Source organism: Brassica napus, chromosome C3 (genome assembly GCF_020379485.1).
Source record: "Brassica napus cultivar Da-Ae chromosome C3, Da-Ae, whole genome shotgun sequence".
Taxonomy (NCBI): domain Eukaryota; kingdom Viridiplantae; phylum Streptophyta; class Magnoliopsida; order Brassicales; family Brassicaceae; genus Brassica; species Brassica napus.
The window spans coordinates 61233196-61253496 of record NC_063446.1 but is presented as its reverse complement, the minus strand read 5'-3'; the positions used below and the strand labels follow the sequence as shown (position 1 = coordinate 61253496).

The window sequence follows — 20301 nt, the reverse complement described above, 5'->3', positions numbered from 1 at the left end:
TTTTGGGGCTAAAATTAGGAATTCGAAAGAAAAGTTGTAACTACGAATCATGACTCTGCTCCGAGTCGGGAGACACCACACCAACGTGGCAACCCCCTAACTACAAGTCAACATGTGGCAAATACACGACACATTAGTTTCCAGCATAACCGCTTCTTCGGTCGCCACGTAAACATGCAATAACCACGTGCCTATCAGTAACCGCCTGTCTAGTGAAAGAAAAGAATAATCTCTCCCTAGTATGAACTTCCATGGAGTTTGGAATCAGAAGCAAACCAGTAGAAAACTAAAATAACAAATCTTTTTTTTTGTAACTAAAAATAACAAATCTTGATTACAAAAATGGCAATAATAATGGAGAAGAGAACGGTAATGATGATGGTATTTATGTTGATGGTGATTCTGGCGTGGCAGAACGAATGCCATGGATGGGAAGCAGCAGAGGATATTGTCAGAAATGAATCAGAGGATTCTAAAAACGCTGCTGGAACCGTCACAAACATGGCGGCCAAGGCAACTCGTGATGCCAATGACAAAACCGCATCTTGGACTGGTTGGGTTTCTGATAAAATCTCAACGTAAGTCTATTCGATTATACCTTTTTATTATTCTTGTTTTATTTGGATGAGATCATAATCTGCAGTGTTGAATCGAAAAAGGTTTATACAGATTTGAAAATACATGTAAAAGCATGCATGATTTTTTTTTTTTGGGAATTAAGACGGGAATTTATACATTAAATAATTAGATAATGTTATACAATCATACTATTGATCCAGTGACTCTTTTTCTCTGTTCAGAGGATTGGGAAGCAAGAAAGAGGAAGCAAAAGAAGCGGCTGAATCTGCAAAGAACTACGCCTATGACAATGCCGGTTCCGCCTATGACAATGCAGGATACGCCAAGGACTTTGTATCTGATAAGGCCGGCTCTGCTTACGACAGTGCTCAAAATGCAAAGGGTTATGCGTATGAGAAGGCCACTGATGCAAAGGATATGGTCTATGACAAAGCGGGTCAAGCCAAGGATATGGTCTATGACAAAGCTGGTAGAGCCAAGGACACGGCTTCTGACAAGACTGGATCAGCCTATGACAAGGCCAGTCAAGCCAAAGACATAGCATACGACAAGGCTAGCAAAGCTAAGGACATGATTTATGATACCGCAGGATCAGCCTACGACAAGGCCGGTCAAGCCAAAGACACAGCATACAACAAGGCTGGCCAAGCTAAAGACATGGTTTATGATACCGCAGGTTCAGCCTACGACAAGGCCGGCCAAGCCAAGGACATGGCCTATGACAAAGCAGGATCAGCCTACCACAAGGCCGATCAAGCCAAGGATATGGTCTCCGACAAAGCAGGATCAGCCTACGACAAGGCCGGTCAAGCCAAGGATATGGTCTACGACAAGGCCGGTCAAGCCAAGGACATGGTCTACGACAAGGCGGCTCAAGCAAAGGAAAAGGCCGGTCAAGCCAAGGACATGGTCTACGAGAAGGCGGCTCAAGCAAAGGAAAAGGCCGGTCAAGCCAAGGACATGGCCTACGACAAGGCCGGTCAAGCCAAGGACAAGGCAGGTCAAGCCAAAGATATGGCTTATGACAAGGCTGGTCAAGCCAAAGATATGGCCTATGACAAGGCTGGTCAAGCCAAAGATTTGGCCTTCGACAAAGCTGGATCAGCCTATGACAAGACTGGTCAAGCCAAAGATATGGCCTACGACAAGGCTGGCCAAGCCAAGGACACTGTGTATGACCAAGCAGATGATGTGATTAGAATGGCTACGGATAAGAGTGATGAAGCTAAAGAAATAGGTTATGGAACATACGAGAGAGCAAAAGAAGGGTCCAAAAATGCTAAAGACGTTTCATTTGAAAAAGCTCGTGACGTTAGAGAAACTGGGGGGCAAGCGATGGACTATAGTAAAGACAAAGCAACAGACGCGTACGGATTAGGGAATGAAGCTGCCGGGAAATTGGAGGAGGAAATGTATAAAGTTGGGGAAAGGTATGGTGCAGCAAAGGATTCAACGTCGGAGAAGGCAAAAGAAGCTTATGAGAGTGCAAAGGAGAAGGCTTCTGAGGCTACTGGAGAGTACGGTGCATATTTAAGGGACCATAGTGTTGAGCTTTAGAACCGGAGAAATTATACACGTATAGGGGTTGGATGAGACTTCAGATCTTTCTCGTGAAATCTACATGGAACTGCTTTGTTTTTGTTGAAAATGCATTCTGACGGAAGTTTATATGTACTTATGGATGTGTCACACATTTAAGTTACATATATATGTACGACAATGTCTTTGACCCTAATAAACTTGTAAGAACTAAGAAGTTGAAAAGCCATAGATATTACAATTATATGGATTAATATGTTAGGAGACGTAGGGTTAATAATGTTCATATCTAATATATATACAAGATTGTCTAAAGCACCACCTTTTACCTGTTTCTGAAAATTGCACTGTAAGGATACCGCGTATTTTTTCAACAGTGAACATTCCTCGATGATTTTCGAAAATTGATCTTTATGTTAACTACCGAATTGATTTTTACTAGGATCATTAGAAAAATGGCAAGCATGAATTCAGTCTCTCGTTATTAATTTAAGAGACACTTTTCGAGCAGGCCGAGCATTATCTTCGTCGAGTGACTCTGCCTTAATTAAGCACAAACTTTGTTTTAATGAACAGAAGCAAGAAATTTGTTGAGAAGTTTGTTGTAGACAAATGGTCTGTCCAGTTGCACCAAGTGACCTCCATTTTTTATACTCTCCATGCTTGTCATTTCACCCAATTTCCTACAATTTGAAATTATTCATGGATATGAATAAAGCTAATTTTATGTAAACAAAACCGGGAGAATATTATAAGCAAATAAATATTGATTGGTAGAAACTTACCGTTGCAGATCTTTTGCAAATTCAACACTGAAGAATAGATCATTTTCACCCCACAAAAGATCTATTCTCTACAAGTAAAATTAAATATAATAAGAACTGTGTATTTTTTTTCATAAGATTTTGATAAATTATATTAATAATCATAAGTATATATCTTTTGTGCTACTAGTCATAAATGGGTCATCATAGATATGGCAACATTCAAAAGTACCAAAAGATAAGAAAAAGCTATTTTAAACTGCAGAAAAAACTCCTATACCGTATAATTTTAAATTACCTGAGGGAAACTGGGGAGTGTAGTAGTGTCATTGTTGATGATTAGAGCTTCTAAAAGTTCAGCCATTTCTTTCCTATTTGTGAACATTGTCTGTGTGGATGCAAAAGTTTGTACATTGTGGTTTTTGATATATAAATTACATAATTAACAAGTGATGTAGCGGAAGCTTTATAGGATAAAACTAGAGATCCGTTGATTCTGAGAATATCCGGAAAACTAGGATAATCACAAAGATCTTATTTAGTCCTAAGATCAATGTCTTCTTAAATTCGTTGAGATCACCAATGATCTAGCCGAAAACAAAGATTAAAGATAAATCTCTTAATTTTTATTAATCAAATCATCAACTGAATACAAACTTAAGCCTAAACGGCTATCTATACTATTATTTGCGAAGTAAATTTTTGCAACGGAGCTCTCACGTTAAAAGTTAGAGCGGTTAATATCGTTTATACCCTTAATGAATAATTATGTAAATTAGTCAAAAAATAAAAACGAATTTTAAATCTATCTTATTAAAAAGTGATTTAAAATTAATAATAAATCGTTTATACCCTTAATGAATAAATTATATAAATTAGTCGAACATAAAACGAATTTAAAATATATCTGATTAAATAAGTGATTAGAATTAATAATAATAAGAATTATCTATAATATAAATAATTAAAAACGAATTTCTATTAATACTATTATATTTATATATTATATTAGATAATTGACTATAAATAAATATAATAAAATTTTCAAAAATAAAAAAACATGTTTTAAAACATAAGATAATTCTTAGATATATTCTGTTGTTATCTGAAAATAATATTTTATTATAAAATTTATAGTTAGATATAAAACAATTTATAGTTAAATGCTAATCAAACAAATAAATATATTTTCTAAAATATATGTGAATGTTTTTAAAATTTAACACAACAAGAAGCATATATATTTTTTGATAAAACTAATGAATATATATTAATAATATTTTGTTTATATGTTTTATTTGATAATTGACTATAAGTAAATATAATAAAATTCTCAAAAATAAAATATATTTTTAAAACATAAGATAATTCTTAAATATGTTGTGTTTTATCTGAAATAATATTTTTTAGTATAAAATATAAGTTTAATGTTTGATTTATCTTTTTTAAAACATAATTAATAATTTATTATGTTGGTTTTGATTTAATAGTTATAAACAAATAAATATCTATAAGAACACTATGTCTGCATGTGCGGGTAGAACACCTAGTATATAATAAAACCGAAAACCCTAAAACAATAAAGATAATTATCTAAATAATTAATAAAATAAATAATAAGATATTTGGAAATATGCCAAATACTTATCTGTCTGAGTGGATATATAAAACCATATTGTATATAACGGATGCACCTTAAGGTAATCTTTGAGAGGACAACTTGGGAGCCAAATGCGTTTGTGCAAAGAAACGGAGAGAAGAAACTCAAGTCCTTTAACCGTTTTGGGTAACAAGACATTCGACATTGAACTTAACCCAAACCGGTTCACATTCGAATCAGTCATAATCGGAGGTGCACCGGTTACCACTGTAGAATGTATATATAGAAAGGTTATATTAGTCAATAGTATTGCCTGCAATACCTAGATCACGTCGTATATATATTGTAACCTCTGCACTCAATAATATTAAGCTTCCTATTCTATATGGTATCAGAGCCTCCGGTTCTAAAAACCTAATCAATCTCAGCCGCTTTTCTCTTCTTCTCTCCTCCCTCTTCGATTTTTCTATCTCTCCAATGGCACCTCCGGCTAATCACGACACTGTGATCACCATTGACAATGTGAATCTTCTTAACGTCAACATGTCTAACGTTACGAAACTCACGGCATCCAACTTTCTCATGTGGAGCCATCAAATCCAAGCCTTGCTCAATGGCTATGGACTCGCTGGATATATCACCGGCGCAACTGTCATCCCACCTGCGACGATCACCACTGCAGAAAATATCACCGTTAACCCAGCCTACACGGCTCATCAACGACAGGATCAACTCATCTACAACGCCTTACTGGGTGATATCTCCGCTACTATCCAACCCATCCTCGCTACCACTTCAACGTCTGCAGAGATCTGGGAGAAGCTCTCGGCCACCTATGCGAAACCAACTCGCGGCCATATTCAACAGCTCCGACAGCAGGTCAAGCAATGGAAGAAAGGAACAAAGTCCATTGACGAGTACCTGCAAGGATTCATAACCAGATTCGATCAGCTTGCCCTCCTTGGGAAACCGCTGGACTTGGAGGATCAGCTTGAGTTCATCGTGGAAGGTCTTCCTGACGAGTATAAACAAGTCGTCGATCAGATACAGGGTCGTGATGTCCCGCCGTCGATCACTGAGGTCCATGAGAAGCTGTTGAATCAAGAAGTCAGACTGCAGGATATCACACCTAACTCTGTCCTACCGATCTCGACTAATGTAGCTCAGTCTCGCCCTCCTAGCAACAACAACAGGAACAATAACTCCGGCAACTATCGTGGTCGCTACAACAACAGAAACAATAACGATGCTTATCAAGCACAGCCGCAGTATGCACCACGACAAGACCAGAGTTCCCGTGGCTACCAAGGGAAGTGTCAAATATGCAGCATCTACGGTCACAGTGCAAGGCGATGCCCTCAACTTCAGCAGTCATGCGTGTACAGTCACACAGCACCACATCAGCACTCGCCCTCACCAGTTCCATGGCACCCTCGCGCAAACATGGCAGCCGCAGCGTACAATCCAAACAACTGGATTCTTGACTCTGGCGCTACCCATCATCTCACCACAGACTTGAACAACCTGGCGCTTCATCAGCCCTACAATGGTGGAGAAGAAGTCATCATTGCAGACGGCTCAGGCCTACCAATTTCGCACACTGGTTCCTCGATTCTCCCTACCCCTTCTCGCTCTTTAACCTTAAACAATATTTTATATGTTCCCAACCTTCATAAAAACCTTATCTCTGTTTACCGCCTGTGTAATTCTAATAAGGTGTCTGTTGAATTCTTTCCTGCCCACTTTCAGGTGAAGGATCTCAGCACGGGGGCCCGGTTACTCCAAGGTAGAACTAAAGATGAGATATACGAGTGGCCAGTGACATCATCCAAGCCCACCTCATTCCTTGCTTCACCCACGTCTAAAATCTCTCTCAACTCTTGGCATATGCGACTTGGACACCTAGCTTTACCTACTTTAAACACTCTTGTTTCTCAATTTTCATTGCCTATTTCTTTGTCTTCTCAAAAACAAATCCCTTGTTCCCATTTCTTAATCAATAAAAGCCATAAATTGCCTTTCTTTTCAAATACAATAGCCTCAACCAAACCTCTTGAATATGTTTATACCGATGTCTGGATGTCCCCAATAACCTCAGTAGACAATTTCAAGTACTATGTCATCTTTGTGGATCACTATACTCGGTTCACCTGGCTATTCCCTCTTAAGCTCAAGTCGCAAGTTCATGCTGTCTTTATCGCCTTTAAATCACTTGTGGAGAATCGATTCAGTGAGAAGATCAAAACGCTATACTCTGACAACGGCGGCGAGTTCATTGCCTTGCGTTAATATCTTCAAACTCGTGTCATCTCACACCTGACATCACCACCTCACACTCCTGAACACAATGGGATTGCCGAAAGAAAACATCGCCATATTGTGGAGACTGGTCTCACTCTTCTCAGTCAGGCGTCCATGCCTCCTTCATACTGGTCATATGCATTCTCAGCTGCGGTTTACCTTATAGCCCACCCCTATTCTCAACCACACTTTGCCTTACGCCAAGCTCTTCCAGCAAACACCAAATTACCACAAGCTCCGATTTTTTGGATGTGCTTGCTACCCATGGCTGCGTCCGTATGCAAACAACAAACTCGAGATGCGATCAACTGAGTGCACGTTTCTTGGTTACTCTCTCACACAGAGTACATATCTATGTCTTGATCGCAGCCCTGACCGAATATACACATCTCGCCATGTTCAATTCAGTGAAGAAAAGTTTCCATTCTCAGCAGCCCCATCCGCTCGCGTTCAACCAGAAACACCACCATCTTCATCCTCTCCATCCTTTATCCCTCTCAACCTGATGTCTCACTCAATGCCACTCGTACCAGCTTCATCGGTGCCTCCCGCGGGCAGAGATTCTCACCGCCGGCTAACACCCGACGTCCCATCCTCTTCGTCTTCACCGACGAATGATGTTGTGATATCTAACGACAACACACAAGTGGAACCAGGTATTGAATCAACAGCACCTCATTACAACGCTCAGGTATCTCCTCAACCCTCTTCTCAAACAGGTCAACCTGATCCCACTCCCACGCAGCCTACCTCAACCGTAAACACTGACCCAACGCCTACCACAAACACACAACCACAACAACCAACCAATCCCTCACCAGCAAATATTCATCCCATGGGAACCCGTGGTAAGAACCAGATCAGAAAACCAAACCTTAAACACTCCCTTCTCACCATAAAAACTCAAAAAGTCCCACCAATACCAACTACCGTAACCCAATCCATGCAAGATGAAAATTGGCGAAATGCCATGGGAGAGGAGATCGATGCCCAGATTCGAAATCGCACTTATGAGTTGGTGCCACCGCGACCTTACCAAAATATTATCTCTACTAAATGGGTTTACTCTTATAAATATTTTCCAGATGGCACTCTGCGAAGACATAAGGCTCGTTGGGTCGCGCGAGGATGCAAGCAACAGCAAGGTCTCGATTACTCTGAAACATTCAGTCCGGTGGTTAAGTCCCTGACCATCCGCCTTGTTCTCCAGCTAGATGTCTCACGAGCGTGGCAAATCAAACAACTTGATGTTAATAATGCCTTTCTTCAAGGCACTCTCTCCGACGAGGTCTATGTTAGCCAACCTCCTGGATTCGTCGATAAAGATCGTCCTCATCATGTCTGCCGACTACGCAAAGCCCTCTATGGCTTGAAACAGGCGCCCCGAGCATGGTATCAAGAACTGAAAACATTTCTCTGCTCCCTCGGGTTTCGTAACTCTCTAGCCGATACATCGGTGTTTGTGTACAACAATGCCGCCCGAGTTGTGTACTGCCTGGTTTATGTTGATGATATAATTGTTACTGGGAGTAGCGATGCTCTTGTTGCAGACTTCATAGCTGCCTTGTCCCATCGATTCTCTCTCAAGGAGCCCACCAATTTGGAGTACTTTCTCGGAATTGAAGTGACCAGAACCCCACATGGCATGCATCTTATGCAGCAAAAATACATCACAGATCTTCTTACTCGAGTGAACATGGCTGATGCTAAGCCGGTCACATCGCCAATGGCCACTACTCCAAATTTGTCTTTACAATCTGGTACACAGGTGACGAACCCGACCGAGTACAGAATAGTGATTGGTAGCCTCCAATATCTAGCCTTTACCAGACCCGATATTGCGTACGCGGTGAACAGATTGTCATAATTCATGCATCGCCCGACTGATCTGCACTGGCAAGCTGCCAAACGCGTCCTTCGATATCTCGCCAGAACAGTTTCACATGGCATTTACATTCGTAAGGACTCACCTCTCTCACTTCATGTATTCTATGATGCAGATTGGGCAGGAGACGTTGATGATTTTGTATCTACTAATGCCTATATTCTCTACCTCGGCACAACTCTGATTGCTTGGTCGTCAAAGAAGCAACAAGGAGTCGCACGGTCATCTACGGAAGCGGAATATCGAGATGTTGCTAACACAGCCTCGGAGATTCGCTCGGTATGCTCTCTCCTAACTGAGCTTGGCGTCACACTACCACACACACCAGTGGTCTATTGTGACAATGTTGGAGCCACGTACCTATGTGCAAACCCGGTCTTCCACTCTCGTATGAAACATCTTGCTTTGGATTATCATTTCATCTGCGACAATGTGAGTTACGGTGCTTTGCGGGTCTCACATGTATCTACTCATGATCAGCTAGCTGACGCTTTGACAAAACCATTGCCTCGCACAAGGTTCCTGGAGCTCTCTAACAAGATTGGAGTTCGTGAACTCCCTACATCTTGAGGGGGTGTGTAGAATGTATATATATAAAGGTTATATTAGTCAATAGTATTGCTCTGTAATACCTAGATCACGTCGTATATTAAGCTTCCTATTCTATAACCATCAAAGCCTTAACCATGTTCCCATACAACTCTGCAATCTTGGAAGCCACAACGCCACCGCAGCTAAATCCGACCAGGACAAACTTATCCACGCCAAGGATACTCATAGCCTTAACCATACACTCGGCTTGAAACTCTGGTGACCGGTCCGGTTTATCGGTGTAAGACCCACCGAAAAATAGCAAGTCCGGTATGTAAACAGAGTATCTCTTTGATAACGAACGAGCTTGAAACGCCCACGTCATTACTCCGTCGCCGGCGAAACCGTGAATGAGTAGTACTGCTGGTTTTTCTGGCTTCCCGCCGGAGTTTTTCGGTAACCAGAAGTTAACCTTTGTTCCTGGTTCGGTTTCTACGGTATGTGGAACAAGTCCGGCTGATTTCACGATAATGCACATCGACGATCTTAGTGCAACCGCTAAGTTCACCATTTTTTGCTATAACCTTTTATTTTTTTCTGTTTAAGATGATCAAACATTCTTTTTCTTGTCTTTATAAAGAGAGATATGTTCTTCTTCTCAATAGACATTTAATGAAAGTTGCAATCATAATCTCATGGCCATGCCTGATAAACAACACACTGCCACAATGGGTAGCTCCATCACCGTTGTCCAGGAGCAATCGATTTGTAAATATTTTTGGAACGTTATTATAATCAACGGTATATTTTCAGTGTTCATTAAATTCATATAGTTGTGGTGACCCATGCTTAAAATTTTCGGTAATCATTTCAGATACAATGTATATATGAGAACTTAGATGCTGAGTGAAGTTTTATTGTGTATGATTTATGATATCAGAGCACATGAAGGAAAATATTACAAATTCTAATTAAGAATAAAAGTTTTTTTTTTTTTTTTTGATAACTCTGGTATTTGGGCAGGCTACATTCTCAACTATCCCCCGAAAGGGGTCCAGCGCCCCAACGGAAGGGATGTTAAATCCGTTGTGGCCAAGGCTCGAACCCGGGTGGCGGACAGTACAACTGTACCTCCTTTACCACCAAGCTACAAGCGCTTGGTTGAATAAAAGTTGTCACGTTTACCTTAAGCGTTTCTCCTCCAAAATATCATGATCGAATAAGATGGCCCCATTGATACTCCAACTGCTACGTACCGACGATACTATCTCATAAAGTCACCCAGCTACTCTGCGTACTCTTCTTACATACCCTTTTAACATAGGCATTAAGTTGCATGTCAAGTTGTATTAAGCGATGCAATAATTTTGAAGGCGGATCCAAAACCTTGAGCACCAGCAACGCAGAATCTCTTATAGTCTCTAAACTAATTTTTATTGATATCTTAATAGCATTAAGTGACATAATTAATTTTCACTTTTGTAAATATAATTGGGCTAATAGGAAAATATGGACTGGTGTAGATATAGTTTCTATAAAACATTTTAAAGTTTCTTTGCAGTGACATTTTCTATAGTCTCTCTCTGACTTTTCTGTTTTAATTATTTTTTTTGTTGAGATACTATCTTTAGAAATCATTAATAATGCTCTTATACAGCAGGGGCAAATTTATTTCTTAGTGAAACTAATAATATATTCTTTAGTATATATATTAAATATTTGTAATTTCATGCTTAGATTCTCTCCGTTTCTTAAAGTTAATTTTTAATATCTGTTTTCACAAAATAATAAATGTTTTCCTGTATTTAAAATTTGTTGGTGTAGTTAAGCACATCCGGATCAAAACTCATGGTCAAAGTAGGATACACATCCTGAAAAGGTTGATTATAAAGTACAAGTGTCATTCGTTCACTTCCCAAGAGAACATTCACAAAGTCATGAAAAGTAAACACAAGTAGCTTCATAATAAATTTAAATTAAACAAACTTACACAAAGACCCAAAAGAAAGCAAAACATTCAAATATATATATGTAAATAAAGTAAAATTAAAGAATTTGGACAAGGCTAAGACTTTAGTCTTTTATGCTAAATGTTATCCAAGGCGACCTTTTTAAAGGAAAATCTATGAAACGATAATATTCATCACATCGTAAAATCGTGGACAAGGCTGGTCCGGTCGGTGACGTTAAGCCTCCAAGACAAGAACGGGTTGGCTGTGGCGTCATGATTAACCTCTCTGACGTCGTCAACGAATGAATATTCGTTATTCTCCGGCGAGTAATACGGGACTTTATGCTGTTGGTGGTGAATCCAAGGTGACGGTGAAACATAATGATTGTTGTTATAATAATTTGCTCCTCCATGATGATCGGAAGTCGAAACTCCAGCCGCCGTTGATCCTCCGCGAGAAGTCGAGATCCCGACGGTGGACGCACGTCTCTCTTCCTTCTTGAATCGGATGCCACACGCATTACATAATGACTGAACAAATCAAAATCATAATTACTATTTATAACAATAATTTTTCGTTTTAAGTAAAAAAGAGTGTAATATAAAACCTAATTAACTGGACTATATAGTACTTGTTTTTTTTGACAACATAGTATTTGGTATTACATGACTTATATTGGGTATATATACGTACCTTGGGACCTCTTGGACCGTTTCTCCAGAGAGGAGTAGAAGTGGTCTCGCAGTTAGCGCAACGGCGAGGGAGGAGGTAGCTGTTATCTCCGCCGCTGCCTTTCTTGGCACCGTGCAAGAAGTCCCAGCATAATCTGTTTGAGGTATGAGAAGAGAATCTACGGTCGTTGTCGTCATTGCAGAGACGAGTAGATGGAGTTCCAAGTGAGAGAGTACAGTCAACAGAAGCATAAGGAGAGGAGTGATGGACGACGTCGTTTTCTGAGAAGAACATTGAGAAACCCATCACTAAACGTTAGTATAGTAATATTGGAAACCCTAAAAGTAAATCGTGTTTTGAGAGATAGAACGAGAAGTGTGTGTGTGTGTGTGTGTCTTGTGCTGTGTTTAATGTGTTTGGTAGTTATAAGGAAACGGTGTAGGAGGAGTCAGCTAAAAACAAAGGAGTACACGTTGCTATTGTGAAGTGGAGACAGGAGAGTATTTACTATTTATAGAGCTTTGAGAACTCGACAAAAAGAGCAAAGTTTGGTCCCGGTCTTATTACATATGTAATGTGTGACTGAATCCATATTGTTACCTTTTTGGGTTCGATTTACATGTGTTTTCTCCTTTAATTTGTCTAAAAAGATGATACAGTGAATATGTCATTGATTCAGTTCTAAGAGGCTTTTGTTGAAGTTACTCTATTTCATTTTTATTGGTGGTCCAAATAATAGCTCGAATAATTTATTAATTCTTATAAATTTATTCACAAATATATTTGTTTAGCACCTTAGTTGTTCCACTATTAATTTCCATCATTTTTAGCTAAAATGAATTTTATACTTTTAATATTTGTATTGCTAAATCTTTTATCAAAAAAAAATATATATATTTGTATTGCTATTATAATGTATTCCTAGGCGATTTTGTTAAAAAAAAAACATGGTTTTACCAATGAAATACTTCAGTCTTTTATATCATGTAGCAGAAACAAATAATTAAGTAGTTATTACTCTAAAACAATACTTTTGTACGGACGAAATGTTGTTTAACACTGCTAAGCAAACTATAATGAATCAAAAAGAGAGCGTTAATAATTAATTAAACGGTAAAGTAAGTAATAATAATGACAAGTTCAATCTGCAGTTAAAGTGGGAGAGATCAGAGAATGTAGTCAAAAGAGGACCACGTGACTGGGGGATGTCACGGTCTTCTAAGGATCTGGTCTCTCTCCGATCACAATCATACTCCATACCCGAATCTCCAAGCCCCCTTCTACCACACGTTATCGCTTGCTTCACCAAGTCGGCCAGTAATATGCTCTCATTTTTGCATCTGTATTCCTTTTTATATACTATGTTATAATATAATGGTGATAACGTTCACCGCACAAAGTTATAATGTACCACGCATTTTATTACTATGTGATAAGACTAATGTTTATGTCGTTCAAAAACGCCATTTTGCAACTAGTGTCAAGAATATATAGGAGGGATATCATCTAACACTCGTTTCTAATTTACTCTTAGTTGATACTCCCTTTGTTTCATTATAAGTGTCGTTTTAGATTTCGGCACCACTGATTAAAAAAACAATTAATTTTATACATTTCCTATAAAAAAAACACTATTAACTATACACCTAACCATATTTCAACCAATAAAATTAATAAATTTTGCATAAAATTAATAAATTTTGCATAAAATTAATAATTTTTTCATTGAAAATCGAAAACGACACTTATTTTGTAACGAAATTTTTTTTCTAAAACGACACTTGAAAGGGAGGGAGTATGTCTTAAGGTAATGTCTTGTCTGAGTGATATGCAATTATGCATGCACATCCCCTGAATCCGACTCGAGACAGACTGCGCATATATATAACTAAAAAAGCTGGTGGATTTGGCGGGCATTCTCTTCAAAACTATTTTTCATCTTTTACATAATTATTTTTAAGAGTTTTAGTATAGTTCATGTTTATAAGAATTGCAATGTATGTGCAATCTCTTTATATAAAAAGACTGGAATACGAGGTGTATCATTTTTTCCATGTAAGTTTTATTTTTCATGTAAGTTAGATAAGATTATATAGATTTGTTCTTATGAATAATTTTTTATTGAACAAAACTTAAGTAACAAAATGAATAGTTGACAAAAAGTATTAAATTTCACATAATCTTGAAATTATTATACGATTTCCAATCCAAATAAAGATTTTTCAAAGATTTCACTAAGAAAAAAAAATATTTACTACCATTTGCTTTTAAACATAAACATTCACCATACGTTTAGTGGTTGAGAACTTTTGAGTGCATCTGAAGATATTATTGTCACGATTGTAGCCAGTGCATGAGAGATCTTGATCGCCAAGATTGGAACTTTTAAGGAGCTAAGGAATCAAACTAGCCAATGTTCAAGTTGGAAGTGAAATATAAAGAATAAAGGTAAAGATGACCCAAGTGAGATGCTTTGTAATGATTTTAAAAGCAATAACATTGTGATCTTTCTTTAGCATGACGAGAGAGCGATATATATAAATTCTATTGATTAGTCAAAGAAGCAATCTCCTACTCAAATTTGAAAAGCTACAAAGAGAATGAACCCATCAAATGAGTACACTCACTAGCTCTAAGCTCTTATTTTCTTAAACCCTTTATCTTCATTTTCTTTTTCTTTTATCTATTTTTCTTTTATCTCCAAGAACAGAACTATATATTGTTCTTCTTTTGCAAAAAGTATTTTTTGTATCAAATAGAAAATATAGGTTTCCAAGAATTGAATTTGATCTGAGAAAAATAAACCATCTACAGTAGAACCTCTATAAATTAATACTCGATAAATTAATAATCTCGATAAATTAATAAATTTCGTCGGTCCCAACTCGGGCCGGTGTAAAATATGACATAAATCGATAAAATAATAAGATAATAATTTTTTTAAAACTCCCATGCAAATATATAGTCCCATTAAAATCATAAATTAATAAACTATCTCTACATATATTTTTATATAAGTACAAACTAAACATTATATTGTTGATTTTATATTCACAATGAAAATATTTTTATTTTTCTTAATATTTTAATATATTTTGATAATATTTAGTAAAATTATATCGAAAACCAGATAACAATTCTATAAAACATAAAAATGTACACCAAATAAGATAATAAAATAATATGATAGTCAAATTTATTAATTATAGAGATATTAATTTACAAAAAGTTTCATTATTTAGATTTCTTATTTTAAGATATATTTATTGTAAGATAAGAAAAATATTTGATTTTAATGTATAGACATTAATTGTTAATTTTTTGAAATTTGACATTTATATTAATTTTATTATATTATTTGATATATATGATATATATTGCATAGAACTTAAATGTGATTTTAGATATAATATTACTAAATCTCATCAAAAATATTTTAAGTGCTAAAAAAATATAAAGATAATTTCATTGTGAATATAAAACAAACAATTTAATAATATGTTTTTACATATATAAAATATGTATAAATATAAATTATTAATTTATCGAGTATTAATTTATAGAAGTTCTACTGTATATCAAACATGTAAAATTATTACCTGAATATTTTTATGACATTTTTTTCTTGGCTTCATTAAGTTTTATGGGTTTGTATTATTAATTTATTATCTTATATTTCCTCTTGTTTGCAATGGATGTTCTGATAAAAACTCTTATAGCCGTATATCGTGTTATTAATTTTGAGTCAAATGTTGGATCGGATTTTATACCATATTAGATTTTGTGGCTTACAAAAACTGAAAAGAATTGACTAATAGTTTTTTTGGTGCAAAAAACTTGGTTTCACTTTTTTGCCGGGAATCCAAGCATTGTAAATAGTCTCTCCCAGCATGAATTGAACCCATGTGGTGGTAGTTGACTAATAGTTCTTATATATAGTACCTATTAAGTATTAACTAGAGAAAAAAGCTTATGATACACACATAGAAAAGTAATTTATTTTAATTTTTACATTTTTCTACAGAATTGACTAATAGTTCTTATGTGTGTTACAAAAAAGAAACTAAAATTTTATTTGGAACTTGTAATGAAACACCTGTTAATAAAACACATCTAGTTTACACTTGTTTAACAAAAACAGTCAAAAAGAGCTTTTAGATACATACAATAAGCTTGTTGGAGGACGTGTGCCGACAAAGATGAACGGACAAAAATACGTATAACCGGAAAGAGAATGATGAATATAAAGATTTAAACAACATCAACAGGCCCAGAGAGACAGGGAACAAAGAGAATTGGATCGGTCTTGAAGATTGATGTTTTTTTTATGTTCAATTGAGACGACCACACCACTTTCCCAAAAGATGCTTCTCTCTCTCACACGCACTTGACACTTTGCTTCGTTGAACACGAAACCTAACGATTACTACCCCAAGACACAAAGTGTTCGACTTTGTAATTTCACATTCCCTTGTCGCATCTCTTCACTCACGTGACTACTAATATTATTCTAATATACATCATTTGCATGTGTATAATAAGTGACTAAAACATTTCTTGGTATGTATAAAAATCATGGCGCCATGCATGCAAAAAGCTAGAGCAATTGATAACTAAATACAAGGTGGTTTCGTTACCGACTAAGCACAACTAACATGTTTTTTAGGGCGTATAGCATATCCAAAAAGGAAAGAAGAAAAATGAACAATTAAAATAAATTACCTTTTCTATTATAGATGCATCAGAAGAACAAGATCAAACTGGTATGTTTTCCTTTCTCTACTAATAATGTCTTAGTTATGGTGTTTAATTGTCGTTTTAGATGAGTCGACCATATATATGCAATTTAAATTACTAATAGTCATTTAAAATTACCTTTCGAAAACTACTAATTAGGCATGGGCATTCGGATAACCGGTTCGGACCGGACACTACAAGAAAACAGCAAGGATACTGAGGGAAAAAATCGTCGGAATTTCGTCGGAATAACGTTATTCCGACGACATACCGACGAAACAAGTCCTCGGAAATAATTCCTCGGAATTTCTTCTTTCCTCGGAAATCCCTCGGAATTTTCCGACGGAATTCCGAGGAAACAAATTTCCGAGAAAATTCCGAGGATCACTAGTTTGTCGGAAATCTCCTCGGAATATACCGAGGGAGAACTTCGTCGGGATATTTCCTCGGAAGTTCATCGATCGATGCGTTTTTGGACATATATCCATCGATCGATCGGAATATACCGAGGAAAGGTGTCCCTCGGTATATTCCGAGGAAGATGTCCCTCGGTATATTCCGAGGAAGATGTCCCTCGGTATATTCCGAACGTTTTTTTATTAAACAGATCGATCGATGGATTTATGTCCAAAAACGCATCGATCGATCGAGTAAAAAATATAATTAATTACCTCGGAATGTAAAAAATATTAATTTTTTTAAAAAAATATTTTTTTTGAAATTTAAATTCGAAAATATAAAATTAAAATTAAAATTGAAATCATATTAATTAATATTCAAAGTTTCACAAATAAAAATAAAAATTCCGAGTTTTGGAAAAAAAAAAAAAACTACGGGTCTGGCACGTCCGGGAACACCTCGTTCGGGTACATCCTCTGCTTCATCTCCATCATTTGCTGGTTCAGCCTCCTCTGTGCCTCATAGCCCGCCTGTTGAGCCGCCATCTGGGTCTCCAACAAAGATATGCGATCATCCTTGTCCTTCAATTGAGCCGTAAGTACTTCTGGATCAACAAAGGGCGGTGGTGCAGAAGAAGGAGGAACCGACCGGGTGCGACGACCCAAACCGACCAAACGTCTCTTCTTCTTTGGAACCGACTGAATAGAAAATAGCCAAATTTACAAATTTAAACCAAGAAATAAATGAATTGAACTTTTTAAAAAAAAGAACTTACGGATTCAACGATTTCGTTGATTCGAAACCGGGACAAGTTGGTCGAAGCCGTCGAAGCGTCATCCTCGGTTTGAAGCTGAGACACTTCGTCTACCACCTGAGTTTGGACCAGGTCGACCACGTCCCTCACAAGACCGTCATCAATCTGGCCGGTCTTCTTGTTGGTATACGCCCTCCTCATTAGGGCGAGATCATCAACCGGCTCGCCATCATTTTCTTCCGCCTTGAAAAAAAACATAAATTAAAAAAACATTAGAAATTAGAAGAAATGCACAATAAATTAAAATTCTGAAACTCAAATAATTGAAGAAAAAGCGGTTGAACTTACCATGCGATCTCCCAGAGTGGCAATAGATTGAGCACCCAAGTTATGCTTGTAGATGCCCTTCCCTTTACGGTCGCTCCTGCGGTTGGTGGAGTTGGTGGAAGAAGTTTCTTTCGTCTCTTCCTTATCCCAATGCGCACACAACTCCTTCCAGACCGTGTCGTTCATCGACTTTGAGACCTTTTAATAAATAAAAAAAAAAAAATAGTTTAATAAATTAAAAAATTGTTTAATAAATTAAATCGAACCTTATTGATTTCCCACTTCTTCTTCCACTCGTGGATCTACTTCCCATAGTTGTCCATAACTTTATGGACGAAGTGGTGATAGATAAAGAGCGTCTCATCGGAATTCCAGTTGAACTCTTTCTGGAAAAAAAACACAATTAGTAGAAAATTTATATTAAAGATTAAAAATATAAGTAAAAAATTAGAATACTTACCGCAAACTGACGAAACCACAGAACCTGCTTGTCGGTAGGGAAGTGAGTGAAAGCCGAGTACATCATACGGTTGATCCATGCGCTGATCCCGTTCCCGGATCGGTTGAACCTAATAAAAAGAACAAACGGTTAATAATGAATCCAAATTTAAAGAAAAAAAAATGTTTAATTACCATGTTTGACCCCGTCCATGTGGATACGAAGTGAGATACGGAAGATGGTCACGACCGGGCTGTTGAACCAACTCCGCAAGACTCATCACTCCCGGAGGAGCAGGAGCGGATGCAGCAGCGGGAGCGAGAGGAGCAGGAGCGGGTGCAGCAGAGGGAGATGTATGGTTGGAGCTGTGGGGCGAAGGGGAATCCTGAAAATGGCTGGAATCCCGAGACTGGCTCCCCGTACCACCACGACCACGACGCTGTCGAGACCGGGTCTGATCATCATGAGACCTGTAAATTAAAAAAATATATTTAATAAATACATAAATATATAAATTAATTTTTTTTTTTTAAAATCCCAAATAATTTAAGTACAAAAAAAGATTTATAGATATTAAAAATATTTAATAAATATATAAAAATAGTTCTAATAAACAAAAAATAGTTTTAATAAATAAAAAATAGTTAATAATTACAAAAAAATAGTTTTAATAATATATATATATATTAAAAATATTTTTAAATCCAAAATAATAGTTTTTAATCACAAAAAAGGTTTTATAGATATTAAAAATGTTTTGTAAAGTCCAAAAAATCGAATTTATATACAAAAAAAGATTTTGTAAAATCCAAAAAATCGAATTTATATAGAAAAATCGTTTTGTAAAATACAAAAATTGATTTTATAAACAAAAATCGATTTTATAAATACAAAAAAAATAAAAAAATTATAAAAAAATTCTAAATCAATTCAACAAAACAAATTATTCAACCAAATCACAATTCTAAACCTATTATACAACCAAATCACAATCCTAACCAATCGCCCTAACAAAAATCTATCAAAACTACACAAAAACCTAACAAATAGAACCTAAGAGAGTGGGATAGGGTCCTTACATGATTTGTGTAAGAGAAGGGGGAGATCGCCGGAGATATCGTCGGATTTCAGGGGGAAATCGCCGGAGAGAAGAGAGGAGTCGCGCAGAGGAAGAAGAGAGAAATGGGGAAGAAGAAGGGGCTCGTGGTTATAAAACCTAGGGTCCGACGGACATTATCCGTCGGAATTCTAATTTCAATTTTCGCGAAATATTTGCCCGGTAAAATGAAAATATTCCGAGGAAATTCTGACGGATAGTAAAATATCCGTCGGAATTTCCTCGGAATATTCCGAGGAAATACTGAGGAACTAGTGTTTGGGGTTTCAAAACATCAATTTTTTTTGCCGTATTTCATTTCTTATACAATTGTAATGCATACCATTGAGTATTCTTTGTATAGATGAGCATAAACCATGAAATAACAAATTTCAAAACTAATTGAAAGTATTCCCTTTACCGTTCATTAAAAGGTATAAGTGTTTCTCTTATGTTGTGGGATTTCGTTCATACAATCGGAAAAGTGTTAATTATACGGTAAGGAACAAATTTTTGACTTCATAATGAACGTAAGACACTTAATAAGGGTTATATAGGTGTTATTCAAACCGCAAAACGTTGTTTTCGGTTTAAAAACCCTATTTCCTCGGAATTTCCTCGGATTATTCCGAGGGAATTCCGAGGAAACCCTCTTCTTCCTCGGAATTCCGTCGGAATATTCCGAGAAAATTCCGAGGAACTAGTGTTTGGGGTTTCAATACGTCA

The 20301-nt window shown here is 36.8% G+C and overlaps 3 protein-coding genes across 3 annotated transcripts; 1 reads left to right on the top strand and 2 right to left on the bottom strand.

Moving 5' to 3' along the window:
* The first annotated feature begins 241 nt into the window (after nt 1-241).
* On the top strand, nt 242-2429 carry LOC106386386 (embryonic protein DC-8). Its single transcript, XM_022700028.2, has 2 exons — nt 242-578; nt 801-2429. The coding sequence occupies exons 1-2, from the start codon at nt 343-345 to the stop codon at nt 2134-2136; spliced, it is 1572 nt and encodes a 523-aa protein (XP_022555749.1). The 5' UTR covers nt 242-342; the 3' UTR covers nt 2137-2429.
* A 6897-nt stretch (nt 2430-9326) lies between these two features.
* On the bottom strand, nt 9327-9770 carry LOC106386906. Its single transcript, XM_048749847.1, has one exon. The coding sequence runs from the start codon at nt 9768-9770 to the stop codon at nt 9327-9329; it is 444 nt and encodes a 147-aa protein (XP_048605804.1).
* A 1367-nt stretch (nt 9771-11137) lies between these two features.
* Nucleotides 11138-13384, bottom strand: LOC125583953 (GATA transcription factor 19-like). The gene is made up of 2 exons (XM_048751582.1): nt 11845-13384; nt 11138-11681 (listed from the first exon to the last, which is right to left on the bottom strand). The coding sequence occupies exons 1-2, from the start codon at nt 12127-12129 to the stop codon at nt 11343-11345; spliced, it is 624 nt and encodes a 207-aa protein (XP_048607539.1). The 5' UTR covers nt 12130-13384; the 3' UTR covers nt 11138-11342.
* Nucleotides 13385-20301: the final 6917 nt, after the last annotated feature.

What these genes read in the sequence shown, in the direction of transcription:
- LOC106386386 (XM_022700028.2), top strand. Translation starts at nt 343, where the DNA reads ATGGCAATAATAATGGAGAAGAGAACGGTAATGATGATGGTATTTATG. An exon ending in GTTTCTGATAAAATCTCAAC is followed by an intron (nt 579 to 800) that starts GTAAGTCTATTC and finishes TTCTCTGTTCAG; the next exon opens with AGGATTGGGAAGCAAGAAAG.
- LOC125583953 (XM_048751582.1), bottom strand. Translation starts at nt 12,129, where the DNA reads ATGGGTTTCTCAATGTTCTTCTCAGAAAACGACGTCGTCCATCACTCC. An exon ending in ACGGTCCAAGAGGTCCCAAG is followed by an intron (nt 11,682 to 11,844) that starts GTACGTATATAT and finishes TGATTTGTTCAG; the next exon opens with TCATTATGTAATGCGTGTGG.
- LOC106386906 (XM_048749847.1), bottom strand. Translation starts at nt 9,770, where the DNA reads ATGGTGAACTTAGCGGTTGCACTAAGATCGTCGATGTGCATTATCGTG.